The 22654-nt window shown below is 38.5% G+C and overlaps 1 protein-coding gene across 16 annotated transcripts in view; it reads left to right on the top strand.

Moving 5' to 3' along the window:
* Positions 1-22654, top strand: part of fbrsl1 (fibrosin-like 1) — a 365636-nt gene that overhangs the window by 270536 nt on the left and 72446 nt on the right. For 12 of the 16 annotated variants that reach the window (XM_051110778.1, XM_051110779.1, XM_051110782.1 and 9 more), the window contains one exon: positions 20390-20425. The exons of the other annotated variants lie outside the window; for them this stretch is intronic. In XM_051110778.1, the coding sequence (XP_050966735.1) occupies positions 20390-20425 (36 nt within the window). The remainder of the gene's footprint in view (positions 1-20389; positions 20426-22654) is intronic. 16 annotated transcript variants of the gene reach the window in all.

Genomic DNA, 22654 nt, shown 5'->3' with positions numbered 1-22654 from the left:
TTTGTAAAATTTAACTTTTGCATTTTATTACTATTATTATAATATTACTATTTTTTCAATATTTTGATCAAGTAAATGCAGACTTGGTAGGCATAAGAGAGTTCTTTCAAACTCTATCTATCATGTAAGTCTAATTAATAAATGTAAGTCAGAATATAATACTTCTTATTTGATTTTTGTTGGTATTTTTTCCTTTTTTATCCTTGTTTATTTTTCCTATTTATCCTTGTTTTCCCATACCAAAGTGTACAAGTAACATGATAACACTACCATCAACTTTTTTTTTTTTTTTGGCAAGAATCTGTTCAAAGTTAGAAATCTTTAAACAGTGATGACTGGTGCCTAAAGCCTGTGTAAAAACAGGTGAATCCTGGTTTACATTAAGAGGTTTAAAGGGTATTTTGTTCGGTTTAAGGAGTATAAAATTGTTGTATCCTAGTGGCCAAGTTCATGTGTTGACAGTATGAGTTAAACAAATATTGGTGGAGCTCCACTTTTGATTGTTTAAAGAGATTAACATTTAAAAAAACAGGGTAGCCTTTATCTTCAACCTTTTCCTTCATGAGACCATTAATTACCCACTATCCTATACAGTGACAGGAAGCATAGTCAAATGATCATTTAGCCACGCCTCGGCCTTGACCACAGAACTTAACCTCTCCAGCACTCCTCCACTTCATCTCTCCATGTTCTTCATTATTCCCTGTACAAGGTGTGTTTCCACTTCCAAGAAGCAGCCATTGTGTGGATGACTTATGGAGTCTCCCAGAGGAAGTCAAATCTCTGCTGCATACTTGGAGCAGGTTGGCTTTGCCTCGTTGCCAGAAGAGTTTTATGATATGTAATCTCTGGATAGAGCAGAGGCAGGGAGATTCATGTGTATTACTCATGTGCATTTCTCCTGCTCCTAACCTCTAATCGTCTGCTCTCAGCAGCTGCTTCTCCTTAAGGTCCTGGAGATGATTGCTGTTGTTACAAGCAGACCTTGTGTTTCACCTCTGCGCTCCGAAATACTGCAGTCGTAGCCAGACACACAGGTATACAGTTATATAATGTTTATGAATCAGCCTGTGCAATAAAAAAACAGAATTTACATTACACATTTGGTGGGCACTTTTTTCCAAAGCAGCTTCAGGTGCATTTAGGTTGTGCATTTTATCAGTCATGTGTTTGCTGGGAATTGAATCACTCTTAACCAGTCAATTGAGAGGAACTACAATGTATATAATGGGATGTAATGCAACAGGAAATGAAGTAGGACAGGATTTGATTGGACCATCAAACAATAAAGTACTCTTTTAACTTGCATTCATTCTGTTAGTTGCTTTCTGTTAGTTCTGTATAGTTATTTTTTTTGGCAATTTACTAGCAGTGATGGGAATAACAGAGTTGTAAATAAACTGCGTTATTTTTTTCAGTAACAAGTAATCAAACAGATTACTGTTTCCCCCATTACAACACCGTTTCCATTACTAACAATAAAATGTGGTGTTACTATAATCTATTATATTATTATAATTTTATTTTTCAGTTAATCAGCGTACCTGTATTTGACGAGCCATAAACTCTAGTGTGAAGGCACACGAGCCGTCGTTTGGTCACATACACATGAAAAGAAAGATACATAGCGAGAGAGTCTTATACCATGCAGAATTGATGTGCACCATGTAAACAATATTTTTTGTTGTATTTTCCTGTCAAAAAAACGGAGTTCCTTTGGAATTCTTTTAAGAACTGCCGGTTTCTCTGGTAGTAGGCGGAACTAATGCGCAAACGGCAATCTCATTGGCTGGCACTCACCTATTATCATCCCTGTTTTGAGTTCAGCAAATCAGTTTGAGCGAACCCAGACAACGTGATTAATATTCATAAACCCAGCAGCTCATTGTTCCTTAGTGCATTTTATATTGTTATTAGTACTAAAATTCGTAGTAGTTTTGTTATCTCATCAGCATTATTTTTCATTTTCCCCTCTTTTTTTTACAGAAACACTAAATTACAAACTATATCTTTAGCACCAGCACCAAAATTAAAAATTTTAGAGAACAAAGACACAAGTCTTAAATTCAGTCAGCATGACAAATATGCATTCATGCATGGTTATTTTAATTACTGAAGTTCTAATTACTAAAGTTTAATGCAAAATTTTTATAATATCATATTATAATGCTTAACTGACTGATGCTAAATGTACTTTTAGATATTTAAAAATCTGAGCCATTAAGCTTTATATATATATATATATATATATATATATACATACAGGATATCAGATATTTAATATTAGTCTGGAAATTTTTCATTTAAATCTCATTCATTTAACATATTTAATATTGGGGGCATCCAAGTTATTTGAACATTTTTTTAAAAAGTAACACCATAGTTACTTTCCCTGGTAATTAGTTACTTTTAAAATAATGTAACTAAGTTACTATTTGTGAGAAGTAACTAGTAACTATAACTAATTACTTTTTTAAAGTAACATGCCCAACACTGTTTACTAGAATCATGCACTACCACAATGCATTGTCACTTCAGGTAAAAGAATAATATGCAGTGATAACAAACTTATTGTATCCTTGGTTGTGGATCTTGGTGTGTTTTTCCACTCTCTGGCTCTTAAACCTGGAAATGTTATGAGTTGAAAATGGTTGTGTATAAAAATATTGCCCGGCAGGCTTGGCACTTGATTAATTAGTTCAATCTTTTTTTTTCTTTGTTTTTTTTTGTTTTTGTTTTTTTTTTTAGCCCCAGCTGCTTTCTAATTGGTAATCCACTGTAGTAGTCATTATCTAAAACCTCTTTACTGTGCCACAATTTAAGCTCTAACTGTTGGTAAACCAAGAACAATTAGCTCTCAATAAGCTTGCATACAAAATCACAAACCTTTTGTTTCCTGGGGAATTGCTTATTAATATTCATGAGGTCCATCAACAGACCTGGTGAAAAACACGCCATTGTGCATCAACTAAGCTCTTAACTAGATTTAGCATTCCTGTTATATTCAGAGCTACTTAATCCGGTAGCATCGTGTTTTTTTCCCCCCCAGTTTTTTTTTTTTTTTTCGCCTCCAATCTCCAATTATGAATGATCACCCCCTTGCTTGCTGTCATCTGCTTGTTAAGACCAATATTGAAATCCTCATGTGGATTTATGCAGCGAGATCTGCAATGGAAATCAGGCACATCTGTTTGGAGATGCCGGTCTGGAAAAGAGCGATTGCTTCTCCCAGAGGATCCGCGGCGGCATCACTCCTCAAAAACACCAGCTCGTCGGTGACAAGTAAACCCAAATCATCACTGATGTTATTTATTTTCAAATGTTCCCCGCTTGACAGGCGACATCTTGTTCCGCGCCCGTCCCACGGGGCCCCGCGTCTGTGTCTGACGTGTCTGGCTGACACCAAAGCAGCGGGAAGTCGCCAGAGACATGTTTGGGAATTTGTCACAATCCCAAACACACATGCGCACCGAGGTTGTTTACACACCTACGGATCTGTCGAGATGACTGTTGCAGTTGTCAACGTTCGTGGCGGTGCGGTTGAGGAGTCCCGTCGAAACGAGACCGTGATTGGATTGAAAAGATGTGAAGGTATAAATCTCGACAGTGAAATAACGAGGAACGAGTGGGTGGGAGTTGCAAATGTAGGCCACCTTTCGCATTTATTTGGCTTTTTAGGTACTTTGTCAAATCAGCTTTCGTTAAGTAGGCCCAATGATCCATCCTCTTCTGATTTCAGTAATAATGCAAGAGAGGCAATATTATTATATTATAGCCAGTCAGGGAAGCCAGGTTATGTACCAAATGCACCATTCCAGGCAAAAGTCTGAACATGACGCTGTGCCAAAACAAACTATAATGCAGGGCGACAAAGTCACCGTCACCACATTTTGATCTATTGCAGTACACACTGACTTCCCTGACTTTCACATCTTGGCAACAACTGGGTCGCTGCCACAGAAAGTGTGTGTGTGTCCGTGTGTCTAAGAACCAGGATGAGCGAGTGAGCGTAGCGGCAGGTAAACGAGGCGTGAGCACAGGGTCCTGCTCCCTGAACGCAGCGCTCGTCAGACAGTCCATTTGTCAAATCGCCCCAGCGGAGCTTTCCAAAAGACCGCGTCACTTCCAACCCCTGCAGGGAAACCCCATGTCTACATCCAGGGCAGAATCATAGGAGCTACCTTCTAAGAAGCATAAAGACTCTTATGGACCTCATGGAAGGTAGAATTATGCTCAATGTCGGGTTGCAGCTGCTGGCATGTTGTAACATATTTTAGGTTTATAGCAAAAACTAGATCAAGTTTATCGCTGCATCTATAAAACTGTCATTTGTTTCGTTTGTTAGGCCTAAAATGGGGAAATAAATCAAAATATATCTTGACTGTGGTTTTGTTAGCTTGGAAGGAACACATTGTACTTTCTGTTTGTGTTTTGTTAGCTTGTGCGTCACGTTACAATAAAAAGATTATTTGATTTGTGTCTTTTTTTTGATGCTAAAATACATTTGTTATTATTGTAATTGACTTTCTTCAAGAGAACCCTAGATATTGAGACTTCTATGGCTATTTATACTGTAAAATATGTAGTAGAAAACCCATGAAAGATTTACATTAGAAAAAAAAATACACATAGTTTTATAAATATTTCAGACTATCGGGGGCACCATTATTGCGATGATACACTCAGTGAGCTACTGGCACAACCTGTTGCTATTTTTAACGCAACACAACTCCAAATACGCTAGTCGGAAAATAAAATACTGATACAATGCCACATTGTGTGGCTTTTGGTTGTCATTTTTAGATGAAGGGCGACGAGAGAAGCGATGTACGTCTTCACTGCATTTCCTAGCGATAAGAAGAAGAGGAAAGAATGGGAAGATGCCTGTGGACGAATAAAACGTCCTCAAGACTTGTGTCTTTGTTCTCTAAACTTTTTTTCTAAACTTGTTCTCTCGCCGCCTTTAGTAGACCAAAGCTACTGAAAGAGCTTACAAACGGCAGAGACAAGGAACGCTAGATGCCATCCTGGCAGGATGTAAACATGCTGATGCTTGTCATGACGCCGCAGCCACTGAAGGAGTTTCTCAGCCCGGATTTCACTTGATATCCTGGGGTTTATGTCTAGGTCTAGGGAAGCAGGGCAATGCTAACTTCAGGGTTGGCTTTAAAAATATATCATCCCTGCAGCACTCCATGAAAACAATAGCAAATGGAGGTGGGAAAAACAACAAAGGTGCAAGAAGGTCTGAAGATAACCCAATAATGTTATCGAGATTTTTACATCAAAAATCATCTTAGTTAAGAAGTAATAGACTATTTTCTGTCCTGTTTAGACCCCTCATTGGAAAGCTCTGTTTGAATAGGCAATCTGTAACAACAGACAAAGTAATAGTGACAACGTAATAAAAGCAATAACTCACTTTTGTGGTGCGACTTTACTATTGGATCCAATATAGTTGGCACAGCATCATTTCTTTGTTTCAGTCTTTCTGTGTTGAATTGAATTGTGCTTTGTTTGTAAACAAATCCTGGGTGAAATGAAGTGAACAAAGGACCAGGTTCATCCACTCTTTCCTAATGTTAGCATCAGAAGGAAAGCAATGCAAAGAGTGTGTTTTTCCACATCTTGGCGCTGCATGGTGTCTTGTTGTATCTGGAGCCATAGTTTGGTTTCTGCGTAGACCTGCGTTCTTCTGCGGAGGTGGTGTTTAGCCACATTATTATGTCACAGAGTGGCACATTCAAAAACCTGTTGTTTTGGCAGATTGGCTTCAATATAAGCTGTTTTTAGACTAAAAAGAAGGTTCTGAGTTCTGAAACTTACAAGATATTTTTATAGTACAATGACCTCTTATATGTCAAAAGATCAATGGAATTTTGATTCCTCAGTTCATTATCCCTTTAATGCCATGAGTTCAGGATGGGACTAAATGTTCTCTTAACAATAGCAGACAGAAAATGTTTGGGCAACTCTTTTGGAAAAAGCAATTATTATTAAGTGTCACTACTGGAAAGGAAATTCTACAAAGAAGCCAGAGGTTGAGCACACTATTGTTATACAGTAGTTAGATTCTTGACCTTTTTAATAGATCCTTGACTTCTGGTTTCTGGTTTAAGGGCAGGCACACATACCGAACACTTCTAGGGTAATGATTCATTTTTAAAACATGCATTTGATGCATCACACTCTTCGCTGTGTGTTTGGCATTTCCTAGTGGTTGTGTAGAGCCAAAGCAAGTATTCCTCTCTTCTTCCTCTGAGGTGTCCAGCCAGAGCTCTCAGTAGAGACTCATTTATAAAGGCACTCCGCTGGCTGGCCCAGTCACGCACTGGTGCTTTGGACATCACTTCACTCCACTAATGGTCTTACTGGGAGAGGTTCTGCATCCTGGCCATCCATCAATGTGTCAGGATAGGGTATGTGGAGATACTTGAGTTTTTACTTTGTATTTTCATGTGTGTGTGAGAGAGAGCTCTATCTGTCTGTCTGTCTGTCTATCTATCTATCTATCTATCATCCATCCATCCATCCATCCATCAAGTAACCATAGATGATTTCCACCTGTTCCCTTATAGTTTTGTAGTGTGCAATTTCTGTGCAACAGTGGCTTACAAACTGAACTGCTAAAAGAATGATTGTTTCCAAACAGGTGGCCTTGTCCAAAACTCACACCATTGGTTAAGCCTATGTTATTGTGTCTGACAAACAAATAGAGCAATGTTGAAAGTGTGGTGTTTACACTTTTAAGTGAAATCAACTTACAAACTGACTGACATTTACTTGTCCCTGCACACTAAACTGGGATGCTTAAAAATATTTTTAGCATCTAAAACTGACACATTGCAGCTTTAGGAGACAGCATACTCAGGGTCTTGGGCTACTTGATTCACTCTAAAACTACTGTTTCGTTTAGACTCAACCTTCTCCTGTCCTCTCCTCTATTGATTTACCTCTGTGAACTTGTACCGTCCCTCTCTTTTTCTCTGTCTTTCTCAGCCTTTCCCTCTCTATGATGCACTGCTCGTCCTTGGGAGTCGCGTGTGTGTGTTTGGGCCGAGTTATGGTATAAATCAGATGAAAGGTAGAGACTGGGCCTGCAGGGTTGTGACTTCCTCTGGAGAGTACTGCAGCTCCAACTGAATAAATGGGAAGTGAAATGGCATATGGAGCCATAAAGTGCTCAGACTGAGGACTAGGCCGCTGTGCTCTCCAAGCGAATGAGATTAGATTTACACATGCAGCCTTCGGATTTAGAAAGCTTACACTTTGCACAGCCTTTGTGACTTTGTATGTTGTTGGGAGGTTCATGGTTTTAGAGATCCTGTGTGTGAAATTTGAATTCTTCACCCAGACAGTCCCATTCAAAGCTATTGGGGGTCAGTAATTTATGTATTTTTTACATTTTTTGAAGGCAATGCTGCTTTTGCAGTTTTCAACAAAGAATCCTGAAATGTATTCAGGCTTCCAGCAAAATATCAATCAGCACAACTGTTTTCGACATTGATAATAATAAGAAATGCTTCTTGAGCATCAAGATTCTGTAAAATCATATGACACTGAAGACTGGATTAATGGCTGCTGAAAATTCAGCTTTGCCATCAGGAATAAATTACATTTTAAAATAAAATTAGAAAACAGTTATTTTAAATTGTAATATTTGACAATATTACGAGCTTTGGCCTAACTAAAGTATGAATAAGCAATAATCCTATGAACAAAGTGTATATTGGTTTTATTATACAATATGAGGCAATATTTCAGTAGTATATTTCAAACAGAAGTAGTCTGTCATCTCAATTTCAACCAGTGTTCACATCTGTTTTGAGAGAAAGAGCGGAAAGATGAGAAATGAGACCACCAGGGGACCCAGACTTGAAGCTGTTTAAAAAGCAATTACATGACTGTTTTCTACTTCCTGTTTAGTGGGATGTTACAGACTTCCAGACAGAGAAAGAGAGGAGTGGATGGGGTAATAAGGGTGAAATGGACACCATAACATTTTCAGACATACCCTCAAGGAGAGGAGGGCCTCTCTCTTATTAGGTTGAACACAAGATTTATTCCTTTATTCCTACCGTGGCTTAAAAATAGCCTTAGTCATTTCCATATGTGACCCCAGGGGGGAAAGGGTTGACAGGGCCTTTCCAGGCCTATTAGCCTCCCTGCCCAGTTTAAGAGGCCATATTCAAGGCCTGCCGGGACGGGGTCTGCACCCTCTTGAGCTCAATTGGTTAGAATCACAGATGGGGAGCTCCTCCGAGCCCTGGAGTGAAAGAGAGACTCGCTCGATATGGAAAGCTATAGAACAGAGGGTGTGCTGTTTCCATGTTCCTCAAGGAGGAAATAACTTAGCCTCCAATTAAAGGTTTAAAACATTAAATAAAACTCAGCGCTGATGTTTTTTTTTAAAACAGCAGGGTTAATGCTTGTTTGTCTTTATGATTAGGCTGCAAGGGAATGGATATTTCCTTTCCGGTTTCCTATTAGCTTGTGGTACGTATTCTGCTGCTTCTGCCATTTTTGGTGCATTCTGATAGCTTCAAGATTTATTACTGTGTAAACACTAAGAGAAAACCTAAGTTAGGTTTCCTCTGGAGTTTTACAGATGTTGCAAAACTTTCTTACTCGGCTCTATTAGTTTAAGTAAATCTTGTGTTTATGCTCACCAAAGGCCACAGTAGATATATAAAAACAAATTACAAATTAAGCAACTGTGCATAGATGGGTCACGTCCATTCAAACTTTCTGTTTGTCTACAACACTATGGTAGCAATCACCCACTCACATTTGGTCTGTCCAATCAGATCACATCTTCTGCAAATCATTTTATTTAAAACTACAACTTTTCCCTGTCTTCTTCCATACAATGGAAATGCTGTCAAGGTCAGTTATACATTTGTATGTGGAACTGATTGGTAGATTTGTTTTTGCTCTTTGGTCATGGTGCATGATGCTCCTGAGGGCCTGACGATGCATATGGTTGCCTCATGACCATCAAGGAACATCATGACATTTCCAAGGTGAACATTAGGTATCTAAGGAATTTTCAACTGTGAAAACATTTAGACGGTTCCTGGAAGCCATTGGTTCATTTTCCTCAAAAACTGAATTTGGAAACAAAAATAGGACGATAACACCTATCCATTTTCTTTGGCACCAACAGTGCAAATGTTTCAATACATAAGCCATCATACATGCGTGGAAAAAAGCTCTTTGCAAGGTCACAGGTATTTTGTCAGTACTGTGGTTTCACATATGACCGATAAAGTTTTCAATCCCCTCGAGCACAGTCAGATGTCGACTGCTGTTTTTTTTTTTTTTTTTTTTTTTTTTCCTTTTTCCAGTATATATCAGAGAGACTTAATGCCTCCCAGCATGGCTGCACTTAGTTAGTGTATTTTAGTGTGTTATTGAGTTTAAATAACCTGTAAAGTGTATTTGCCGGACAGCCTGGCATTATGGGACTCTCCACAGGCTGCTGACAGTGAGTGAATGGGGTCATACAGAGTGGCAAGAAATAAAAAACAATTACATTTTCTCTAATATTTCATTCTGTGGATAAATGAATTAGGAATTTTTAGTTGGTATGAATGGTATGAGGTATAGCTGAGTGATATTCTTTGTACTGTATGCTGTGTAAAATTTAAAATGTGTCTGTCTCTGTCTGTGTGTCTGTCCATCCATCCATTGTTTCATCCATCTATCCATCAATACATATGTCTGGCTGGCTGGCTTGCTGGCTGTCTGTCCGTCCGTCTGCCATTCTATTTATCATTCCATCCGTCCATCTATCCATCTATCTATCTATCTATCTATATGTTTATCTGTCTATCTGTCTGACTGTCTATTTTTCTGTCTATCAGTCTGTCCATCCATCGTTTTATTTATTGCTCCATCCATCCATCCGTTTATCCGTCCGTCCATCCATCCATCTATCTATCTGTCTATCTACCTATCTATCTATATGTCTGTCTGACTGTCCATTTTTCTGTCTGTCTGTCCATCCATTGTTTTATTTATTGTTCCGTCCATCCATCCGTCCATCCATCCATCCGTCTATCATCTGTCTATCATCTGTCTAGCTCTCTGTCCATCCGTCATTCCATTTACTGTTACATCCTTCCATTTATCCATCCATCCGTCTATCTATCTGTCTGTCTATCTATCCATTCACCCATCCATCCACCAATCCATCCATCCATCCATCTGTCTGTTTGTCCATCCGTTCCGTCCATCTGTTTATTTCTAGGCATCTATTTCTCTCTCTGCCTGTGTGCCTGTCTGGTATTTTGCTTCAGAATTTCTTTAAATAAGAGTAGTAGAATTAAAATGAATTTAAATTCAACTTTAAATTGCAATCCTTCATCCTGTTTGCTTCCGCATTTTACATTCAGCAATTGGTTATTTAAAAAGAATTCTCAATTAAATACTGAAAGCCACACAACCCTATTTCATACAGAAATTGGCCATAGGTTTTGCGTGTACATCTATAGTAGGTATGTGTTTGTGGGCAGGCATCTCTTAGTATGTATGTTTTTCTCTTTGCTATTATATTCAGTATGTGTGCATGTGTAGTCTCTGCACATATTAATAAAACACTAGTGGCAGGCATGCTTGTCTGTGCATTCTGAGCTCTGGGTAATACATTATGGAACAAAGAAACAAAGGACCAATATGAACTCAGTGTAGACTGTTTCAACCCTTGTCTCTAGGGCTCTGTAACACTAATTAGAGAAAAGGCCCTCTTGCCCTCTGTCCTCTTTATATTCCCTTCTCCTTGCTCATCCCCCCATCCCTATGGATTTGAGGAGGAGGCTGGCAAGGGCACCTCCCCCTTTCAGATGAGTGTCTAGGGTCTTTAAGGGTTGGTCCCACTAGAAAAAAGAGGGGTAAAAGTCATGTCAGGCTTGTGTCCAGATGGAGGAGGAAGAAAAACATGGCTGTGGGAGTGATCGAGAGAGTCTTTTCTGGCAGTGCTAACGTGCAAAAAGAGGCTAATCCATATTAGCTGCACAAAAGCATAGCAGATTAGTGCGTGTGTTCATTAAAATGCATTTAAAAACCTTTTAATATGACCTAACAGACTAGAGAATGGGAAGTTCATGGGAAAACAGAATTCCACGCTTGTGTGCAATCTTCTGTTTTCAAGATTAGGACCAGTGATGTTTCTTAGAAGGTGCATCTAAGCTGTCAATGCTTTATTTTTAATTGTTGGTCCATGTGGAGAGGGAGAGATTGTGGAGGCTAATAAGGCTGTGCTAACCAGCATCAGATGGTTTTAAAGTTGCAACATGTCTCACTGTTGTTGTATCATGCACTATTTGCAGTTCACTATTTTTTAAAAGAACATTACACGTTCAATAAACATTGCAGTGGAAGTAAATGGGGATGTGAAGATGTATAAATTATATTTTTTAGAGTTGTTTTAGGATTTTATGGCACTGTCATGACACCGATTTGTAACAGAAGAAAACTGGATGCATTTTTTTTTCTGCGATGTTAACATGTATTTGTTTTCAAAAAACTCAAATATTCCTTGTGCATTCTTACAAAAATCCAGCCTAGACTCAATAGAAAAACATACCTCTAGCTACAATTTCACTCAGACTTCAAAAACATACCAATGCATACAATGCAGTGCCGTTTCCAACTCATATGATATCAACAACTTTTATTTCCTTTATTTTCTTTACACAAATTATAATTATAGGGGCACATATTGATTAAAAAAAGACTTAGTTTCACTTGGTAACTTTGATTTGTAAATTAATACATTTTACAATTTGCATCACATAACCAGCTCCATATCTACGCTTTTTTCTGACATAGTAAACTTGCTCGGTAGCTCACCTGGTACAGCATTGCACTTGTGCTCGAGTGAGTGCTGTGAAACATGAGTCACGATAAAACATCTCAAGGACTAGAAAAAAGCTAAAATGGTTGCTTCAGCAAGTTTGTTTTTCATCTCATGTTTGCTTTTGTTAATACTCTCGGTTAGATTTAGGGTAGGGTTTACTGTGGGTGATACTGTAGGTTATTTCTAAAGACGATGTAGCGCTTTTAGTGCCACAATTTCAAAGTGTTGCAAAATGTGCAAGAAGCTTTGTAATTTTGCAGAGATGTTACCACAGGGAAGTTTTTTTTTCAATGAGTCTGGGTTGAAAACTCCAAGTACAGAAAAACGACATATTGTAATAAAATTGGGCTACACCACCACTTCTTGGCCCTGTCTGTGGTCTTGTGATTGTAATATGGAAGAGTGGAAAGCAGGAAAATTGACTGTTCTGTGCCCATTTGATATCCTCTTTTATTCCTACTAGGATAGCTTTGATTCTTGTTAAGCCAACATCTTGATTCTTGTTAAGCCTACATTAACCGTTCATAGGCTTCAGCGCCCCAGTCAAAGACTCTTTCCCTTGTCTAATGGGCCTTGAGAAAAGAGTAGACATGCATTTTGAGATGCTAAGTCTTTGAAAGCATCAAGGTAAATTGCTAATAGATATAAACGGGGATCCCTCTGACAGCGCCAAGCAGGCATTCTTTGGCAGCGGAGTAGAAGATTGTTTAGCCTGCATGACTAGCATCAGCTAATGGGATTTTCTTAGGTGTGCGATATCGACTGCGCTCTCTGATTTGACAAATAGTATTGCAATATTTCGAGGTTTGGCTATCACTTAACTAATGCATCATCTCTGCAGTAAGCAATAAGTGTTTTGCTGATCAGGCATCATCTGTGAAATACATATCTGGCCAATGGCATATACTTGACTCAGGACTAAGTCCTCCACCATAAGTGTCTTGAAAGCATTGTTACTGCAAGCCTCCATCAGTATTTGTCATGTTTATAACTGCCTCCCTTTTTGATTTTTTTTTTTTTTTTCCCATGTACCACCATCTTGATGAGAGGCATCCGCCCCGTGCTTCATTCCCGTAATGGCCTCGCTTAACTGTATATCATACGCCTGGTGATTTAATCTGCCACTTTGCTGTTAATGCACAGAAAGTGACTCAAATTTCATGGCTGCTGGAGTCAACCGCTGCTTTATTGTTATTAGCGTCATGCTATTGCCACCACCTCTGAATGCAATAAGCATAAAGCAGCTATTCTTCCAGGCGAACGTCAAAGGGAATGCGAGGGACAAGCTGTGCATGGTTTGTATGAAAAATTGAAACCTGAATAGGGGATTCACATCCCTGGCGTGACTGCTGCTCACTGCTGATTGAATTGGTGAAGGTTAATGCAGCCAGCCTGCAAAGTTGCACCCACTACAGCATGCTAAGAGTGGACAGCTTGTTACACAAGTGTTCATTTTTCCTCATGACTTCTCTTTTTTTTTTCCAGCAAACATAGAATTCACAGTTCACCTGAATTTGATTAGCTGACCCCGCGGTTTGTTTACGTTACGTTTCCGAGGTCAATTGGTGTTCCGAGTCAGCTCCCAGTTTGACCACGGTTCATAGAGCAGGGCCGTGTAAACAGCTGGCTTGTATTCGGTAATTTGATTTGAAATCTACTGTCGTAAATTTAATTTGATGATAGTAATGTGATATTCCTAACTCAATTCATTTCATTTGCTTGCTGTTGATTTGTTATTCACTGGAGGATTTTTCTTCCTCAACTTCACTTCTCCTTTCCATCGCCCTTGTAAATCTTGATTTCCTGTTTTAACTTGTTAAAATTAAAAGTGTCTGTTTAACTTCAGCAAGGTTGTATCTTTAAAATACTACCTGAGTGGTAAACATGATTTACCTTTTTGTGGGCACTGTTATCCCTACAGCGCATTACAGGTTACAGTAATTAAAGGAGAAGTTCACTTCCAGAACAAAAATTTACAGATAATTTATTCACCCCCTTCTCATCTAAGATGTTCATGTCGAGGAAGAAGGTCTAACTCTGTGTATTCTGGTTCATGACAGTTAAGGTAGGTGGAAAAACTCCCATCTCATTTTCTTCTCCAAATTCAAAATCATCCTACATCGCTGTTTTACCTTTTTTTTTGTAGAGGGTGTTTGATCTTCTTTGCATGTTCACTTTGTAAACACTGGGTAGGTACTTCTGCAGCGATGTAGGACGATTTTGAAGTCGAAAATGGAGAAAATGAGACGGGAGTTTTTCTACATACCCTAACTGTCTTGAACCAGAATACACAGAGTTCACACAGAGCTAGACAAGATGAGCATTTGAGGTTAAAACGTATATAAATTGTCAATTTTTTTCAGAAAATAACCGATCGTTTTGCTAGATAAGACTCTTCTTTGTTGGTTGGATTAGAGCCCTTTGAAGCTGCATTTAAACTGCGTTTTGGAAGTTCAAACTCAGGGGTACCATAAAAGTCCACTATATGAAGAGAAATCCTAAAAAGTTTTCTTCAAAAAACAATTTCTTTGCGACTGAAGAAAGAAAAACATGAACATCTTGGATGACAAGGGGGTGAGTAAATTATCTGTAAATTTTTGTTATTGAAGTGAACCTCTTCTTTAATATTAGGGCCGGGTTTTTCATATATCGCAGTGTAGTCCAATTCAGAAACAGATGACTCTTTTGAATCATTCATAAAAGTCATTAACTTTGAATTAGTCATTTTATTCATTGAATGAACTCAATTTAAAAGTATTTTTAGTTCTTTTCACAGTCATCAAAAAAATACGTGACAGACCGCCCGGTGCGGGCTTCGACCCCAGAGGGTTAATGAGTGAGATTTACCCAAAACTAATTATATTTCATGTTTAACCACTGGAGAACTGAACTGGCACTGGCACCCTAGAGCTCACATCTTCAAAAATATTGAAGCAAATTTTCAAAAAAACGTAATCTTTAACAAATCTTTAACAAACTGCATATTTCAAATCTAAAAAAGTACATTCTCGCCTAAAAAAAACTCTTAAAACTACATTCTTTGACACAAAATCAGTATTATTTATAAAATTATGATGGATTTGTTCACTCAACTGCCATATTTGCAACGCCCCTAAATGAATGGGGGAATACTGAAATTTCAAAAATGGTTCGCTGAACTCACATATTTCAAATCAGCAACAAAATCTGAAATGAACTGACCCAGAAATGTTGTTTCGTATGCTCAAATAGCATTTTAAAAGCTTATTTTTCAGGCTAGACCAGCCAATGCACATGCGCTTATGATGCGTGTGCACACTGGCTAGTCTAGCCTCAGGTTTCTATGGGAACCGGAGCTTGTAAAGGCCGCTGCAGTGACGCAATGACTTTAGCAATCTGCAGTTGGCTCTTTCATTTAGAAGGTGGCACTATTCCACCATATTGCGCGTTGCAGTTTCTCCCATTCATAAATAAAGCGAAGAACCATCTTTGTATTAGTCTTTGGCATCTGCCATGACACTCGCTGTGAGAAAAACCATAAGCTGAGTGATACAAACAGTGAAACGATTAGAGTTCTGATGTCACTAGAATATCACACTCCTCTCAGCCAATCAGATTCCAGGACCAGAAAAAACTGCTGTATATGTATATATTAGGGGTGTAACGGTGCACAGATGTCACGGTTCAGTACAAACCTCGGTTCGAGGGTCACGGTTCAATACAATTTAGGTACAACAGAAAAAAAAAAATTTCATTTATTTTTAACAAACAGTAGTACAAATTACAAATTTTTAACAGCTATATGTGAAAATGCTAAATATTATATCAAGGTAATGTCATATATAGGCTATAAAATCTGCAGTACATATATACATACTAGGAATAAATACTTGAAATATATTTAATTTAATTAACTGATAGACAAGGGTAAAAAAAAACTGTGCGACACGTGACGTAGCCAGTATTTGCTGAGTTTCAGTTCAGTTTTGTGACAGAAAGGAAACTCAAATGGCAGAAAGCAACATTCTATTTGTTTTTTGAAGTTGAAGTTGATTTTGCTGGTATGAGGAAAGTTGAAGTAATCGCACCGGTGCACACAAACACAAAACATATCAGTTCCAGGCTTCTAGCATTGCTAACTTGACAACACAGACTGAAGTACAAGGTCTATAATTTACATAATAAATAATAGTTTAGCATTTGGATGCATCACAAATATGGAAATATTATGGAATATTTGGATTTGTGCCGAATGACAGAGGTAGTATACAAGAGCACAAAGCTCCATTTCGTACACAGTTAAGTGCGCAAGCCTTTAAAGTAACGTTATACTCCTTTGTTAGTGAGAGACGCGTTCAGAATCAGCACATGGTCACTGTCTAGTGGGCTTTGTTTTCAAATGCCCTGGCATTTGCTGTTCTTCTGTCAGCGGTTATTAAACAGAGTTGCATTACTGCGGGCGCCCCCTTCTGGATTGAGAGTGAATTGCCTGTATTCGTTGTAAGGCCGAGATGCCCGTACCGTGATTGTTCGGTACGAATACATGTATCGTTACACCCCTAGTATATATGCTATTAAATAACAAGTAAACTGTGGCCAAATTTTAATATGAATAGTTTTGTAATATGCGAGATTGAAAGTTAATTTTTTACAATGATATCTGTTTGAATTTTTTTCCCCAAACGGAATTAATTCAAGCAGTTGTGATTTATAATAAAAAAGCATCATTCTCAGTCCATCTCTGTAGCTTTTTGCAGTAGAGAAAAGAGATGATCTGGTCATAGATTTTGGGCGCTAATTGATTAAGAGTATTGACATAGTGACCACAGCTTAGCTGAAAAGACTCAAATTGCCCATCAGAAATCAGCCCTGTGCTAATGCAGTCTCCAGTGTAACCACGCTGTTGTTTTCCTGCACTTAAACCTTCTACTCTTTTTCTTCGTCTTTTTTTTCTCCATCCCTTGCTTTTCCTCAAGGGGGCTTATTATACACTTCTGGAGCTCTATGAGGAGGCAGGGAATCTCTCAGTGGGAAGCCTGAAAGCCCAGTTTGCGGCTGGGGTAAGTCTGCAGGAGCATCTGCTGCCCGCGGCTGGGTTGGAGCTCTGACGCGTGGGTCTGGAGAACTATTCCAGAGCCGCTGTAGTTCAGATGAATGCCAGCGGATTAACATATCTAACACGGTGGAGGAAGGCAGGGCTGCCGGATAAAAAGAAAAAAAAAAAAATCACCCAGAAATGCTTGTGTCCGCATTCAGATCTACTAGCGTGAAATGCAGCAGCATATGGTAGGCGAGGGGACACACGTGCTGCAGCCAGATACATCACACTCGATTTTCCCGTCCTTTGTCTTTCTCGTTTCTGCCTCTCTGTCTTTTCATCGGATTCTGTCCTTCTATCTGTTTCTTTCTTCCTGTTGCACTCTGCCTCTTTCCCTCATTTGTGTCAAACGTGCATGCAAAGTGGCTTATGCAAATACTCATGTACACGAGCATGTAAAACCATATGGATCTCTCGTAGTACGATAAGAGATGGCACACAGCACGTACCCCTCGCACACGCACTCGCCTGCACAAAGAGAGAGATTTATTTCTCAGTTCCCCTCCCCTTTTTCCTCTCTTCCTGGCCTGACACAGCCCTTGGATCTATTCCCAGAGCTGACCCCTTAGTGGGGACATTGATGTAGGCTTGCTAATGATGAGAAATGGAACCATAATGCCGGCTGTTAAACCTCGGGGGCGCACAACAAATGTGCTTCCGAGACCCGGCATTTGTCTCTGAATAGATTAGATCCTAGCTGTGGTAACCTTATATTTAATCTCTCTACCTCTCTCTCTACCTCCCTCTCTCCCTTCGCTGGGCCAGTAGCTGTTCCTCATGATAAATAATACTTTATCATCCTCTGCCGCGGGCGCAGCCGGACTGCTTTAACCGTTGCCGTTCCGGAAGAGCAATGCGATGCTTTTGTCTTCACGTGTGTCATCCTTCGCACCTCGGATGACGACGCCGGATCTTCAGCGTTGCGTTCCACATTTACATGCCGCGCAAGTCCCATGAGCGTTTTACCTGGGCGTCCAATTTGGATGTTCTCCTTATGGAATGATAGCATTCCAGCCGCTATGAATAATGTGAAGAATTTAGAACACATGTTGTTCAATTTAGTCCGCCTCGTCGTCTTGTTAGTGCGTCTCCCGCGTTCACTTGTAGGAAAATGAGAGCAAGTTATATTAAGTCTCTCTGAGGAGGGTTTTTTTTCCATCCAATCAGTGTGAACACCTTTTTTCTGTGACATTGTTCTGAAAGCTCTCAGAAAGCGAGATCATATCCTTGTTATTCTCCTCAGAAAAAAAAAGAGAGCGGCAACGACACGGAAATCTGATAAATTGGCGCCACAACATATTAAATTATCAATGCACATGAAAAATTCATTCTAGAATGCCTTTCACACTTTCTGAGTCAGTGCGCAATTTACTTTTATCTTGTTAAGGCAGGGAAATTTTATTATGGAAAAATAATGCCACAGTTTTTTTCCCTCCCAAGACTCTCTCTTTCGCTCCCAGTTTCTCTCTCTGATCCATTTTAAATGGTTGCAGTAATGGTGCAGAAAAATAGGCTGAAAATGAGAAATCGCTCATGAGTAGTTATAAATATTCATGTGAACGATAACTATGTTAGGCTGCTTTCCTGAGTTCTTCTGTTGTGAAAGTCTGTCTTCACCACAGAAACGTCTTATCTTGATGATTCTTGGTTAGTCTCTAAGTTCTGAAAGGCAGTGGTTCTAGAATGTTAACGTTTCCAAACGCCGTACTTGTTGAATGTGCATTTCTTACGGAACACGACTGGTGAAATGTGCGGTATAATCGTGTGCGTTCTTTAGCCAACAGACCGGACGACTTCAAAAGGCATAATTTTGCTGCCATGTGGTCAAACGCTAACCAATGATTAAAGAAAAATTTGTGTAAACGCTTTGATAAATCACTTCCTGTGGATGCAGAACAGAAATCTGGAATGGCTTGTATCAGTTTCAGATGCTGATTTGAGTGATTTATGGCTGTAATTCTAAATCACGCTATTTGTGTGGGGTACGTATTTCTTATTAATAATAATGTGGTCGTAATATTTATTTATTTGCACATGAATAAAAGCAAACGTCCTTTCGCAACAACGCATTTCCAGTAAGTCTTTCCAAATACACATACAATATCCAATCCACTCATTTATCTCTTTTAAATGACTCTGTCACAGACAAAAACCATGTAAAACAGATGCAAAGGTATTTGGGAGAGTCCAAAAATGGCCACGTTGTTCCCATCTGTCAGCGTAGTAAAATGAGTGTCAGGAGGTCATATTATTTGTACATGAACATAATTTTGTCACCATTTACTTAAGCTAATGTTATTTTAAAACCATATGCTGTTTTTAGTGCAGCATGAAGGGAAAAGTTTCATGCTCTTCTCTTTCCAAATGATGACAAATGTAAAAAGTAGTTCATATGACTATATATGTGACCCTGGACTACAAAACCAGTCATAAGGGTCAATTTTTTGGAAATTAAGATTTATGCATCACCTGAAAGCTAAATAAATAAGCTTTCCATTGATGTATGGTTTGTTAGGATAATATTTGGCTGAGATACAACTATTTGAAAATCTGGAATCTTAGGGTGCCAAAAAAATCTAAATTTTGAGAAAATCACCTTTAGCCCTCTGGGGTCTGAGGGTGTTTTGGGGGCCTGAAGAAGTTTTGCCATGCTCTGATATTTTTGCTTGTTCAGTTGCTTATAAACATATAAAAGGCTAAAGTATGAAAACACTGTATTCAGCACAAACTGGATTATAGTAATATGTGAGAAGCATGTATGTACGTTGTGTTTTTGAGAAAGCAACGTTTATGCGTGGTTAGTGAAAAACAAAAATTGACATTTCACATACAGAACATTTGTTCACAAGACTTTTGAGAAATGAATCTTGTAGCCTAGAGTGTTTGCAGTTGTCCAAATGAAGTTCTTAGCAATGCATATTATGAACCAAAGATTAATTTTTGACATATTTACAATAGGAAATTGACAAAATATCTTCATGGAACATGATCTTTACTTAATATCCCACTGATTTTTGGCATAAAATAAAAATTGATCATTTTGACCCATGCAATGTATTGTTGGCTATTGCTACAAATATACCCATGCATGACTGGTTTTGTGGTCCAGGGTCACATATAAGTCTTCTAATGCCTTCTAATGACTTCTTTATGTGGGATTTGAACTGATTCAGTCTGATTTTTAAACAAATTGTTCTTCATAGCTGTTTTTCCCCCCTTGTGAACCAGGTGATTCATTTCATATGTCTGACTGATCTACGTTTTTGTCTCCTGGAGGCCAAGAATATCAATAAATAACTACATAAAATTCGGTCTGTTCTTCGCACAAAGCCATTGTGTGTCTTTCAAGGACTTGGGATGAAGATTTGTGCTTTTTAAAGCATAACAGATGTGGTCAATATGAATTCGTATGGAAAAAAGCAATGTGACATTTCTTCTTTTGTGTTCTGCAGAAGAAAGAAAGTCCTATGATTTGGAATGACATGGGGGTGAGTAAATAATGACAGATTTTTCATTTTCGGTGAGCTATGCCTTTAAACCTCCCTCATTTATGCTGATCTGCCATGTTTGGTGATGCAAATTGCTGTAACTTGCCCAAGGTGTTCCATCATCAGAGGGGCATAATTATCTTCGGCAACAACCAATATTGGATTGTTAAGCCTGAGGATGAGATGCCCAATGAGGCCTGCGCTCTCTCTCTCACTCTCTGTCTCTCTCTCGGTTGAGCTCTGACAGATGAATCTACAGGGAAAGATAGCTGAAAGGCAACCTGAGGCAACTGGAGCGTCTTTCTCTCACTCTGCCTTTTTTCTCTCTCTCCTTTACCTTGTCTATCCCTAGCTTGGTCTCTCCTCTTCCTTTCTGTTTTTGTCTTTATATCGCTCAGAACATATGTGCATCTGAATTAGCTTTTGTTGCAAACCGGCTTGCACTGCTGGATCATTCTTTCAAGCTTTACATGACTTTGAATTTCCAGTTCGGTCCTTTATTCCACAGATCTTCTCTACCCATGATAATAGCTAGCCAGAGGACAGTTAAAATCATTCTTCTGTCATCAGATGTGCCTAGTAGCAAAAACGGATCTATAGACTGATTTTCCAAGAGTTCCCTTGGCAAAGTGAAAAGCTATTACTGTCGACGTGTGGCACATATGCGGTGCTAATCTAAAATTCTGTTTGTCTCAGTGCTAAGGTTAGTGCTGGAACGTAATTTTGTATCTTTATGAACATATTCTAGGCAGGGTTCTTCAAAGATGAAATTTCATTGTTTCAAAACGATTATTATTTGTTGTACAGGTTTGTTTATCCATGAATCGTCTTCCTTTGCTTGATTCTAAGGCCTCAAGCTATTGTTGGAACTGAGATTTCATTTTTTTATGAGTTATTTTTGCATGATGCTTTCTGTAGCCATTTACAAGATTTGATTTGATTTTCTCATAGCAATAAACCAATAAAGATAATATGACAATTATTCCATTCAGAGGTCATCAAATGCACCCCATTCATGATCTCTCAGTTGTCTTTCTGTTGGTTGTAAGCGAATGTGTATCTCCGTCCCATGTACTGTTTTTCTCTGAATGCCTGATGGTTTTAATAGGAAGTGTGTAGGAAAGGGGATGACCTATAATCACAATCAGCTGGTAAATAATTACAAGCTGTGCATTCCATGCAAAAACTTCCTAGAAGCACCGCAAACATTGCATGCTTTACAGACCACGCCACACTATTTAGCCGCCGGTCAAAGCAAAACAAGAACATTGGTTGGTTAGTTTGCAACGCTGTTTTAGTGTTTAAAAGATGCCATTCATTTGGATTTCATTAAAGCCTGCCACAGCTTCAATCCCTTGGTGATAAAATTGCTTTGATTCAGTCAAGCTGTATTACATTGTCTGCACAGTTTATAGGTCAAGCCCTCAATAAAACACAAGATGTTCAATTCTTCTTTCTGAAAACAGTTAATAAAGGTTTCTCTTTAGATTTTGTGTCCTTTACTCGGCCTTTGGCACTTGTGCCCATATATTCGATTTGACTGCCGAGCAAATTTGATCTCACAGAATTGACCCACTTGCGGAACAGACTCAGACGTATCATCCCTTTCAAACCGATTCAGAAACGGTCGGAACCCATTTTATCTCATTGTGACGAGTGACATCTCAATAATTTTGAGTGGAAATTTCAACTGCACAAATTCTTGTTTTCTCTAGTAGTATTTTTATGGTCCTTTATTTATTTATTTTTATTTTTTATATATAATACACTGTAAAAAATGTACTAAGTGACAACTTAGATATTTGAGTTGACTGAACAAAACATTTTGTTTGTTAAACTTAAAAGATGGGCTTGTTACACAGCTGCCTGAAATTTTTAAGTTGAATCAACTCAAATATCTAAGTTGTCACTTAGTACATCGTAACATTTCAAGTTGACTAAACTTTTTTTGAGTTGACTGTGCTTAAAATTTTCAGGCAGCCGGGTAACAAATTATTTTAAGTTGACTCAACAAATTGTTTTTTAACGGTGTAGCTATTTGATGAACTAAGTGAATAAAATCGAACTGGAATATACTAAGGCAAAATATAATTTTTTTAAGTCAAGGGCAAGTTGTCAAGTGTTTTATGTGTTGTAATTATGTAGAATTTATTCATTATGATATTTATTGGACCAAACCACAGTTTTAATATTTTGTTGATACTTTTTTTTTTATAAACAAACAAATGT

This window comes from Labeo rohita, chromosome 5 (assembly GCF_022985175.1).
Source record: "Labeo rohita strain BAU-BD-2019 chromosome 5, IGBB_LRoh.1.0, whole genome shotgun sequence".
Taxonomy (NCBI): Eukaryota; Metazoa; Chordata; class Actinopteri; order Cypriniformes; family Cyprinidae; genus Labeo; species Labeo rohita.
Note: the sequence above shows the minus strand (reverse complement) of the source record. Positions and strands in the feature narration are given on the sequence as shown.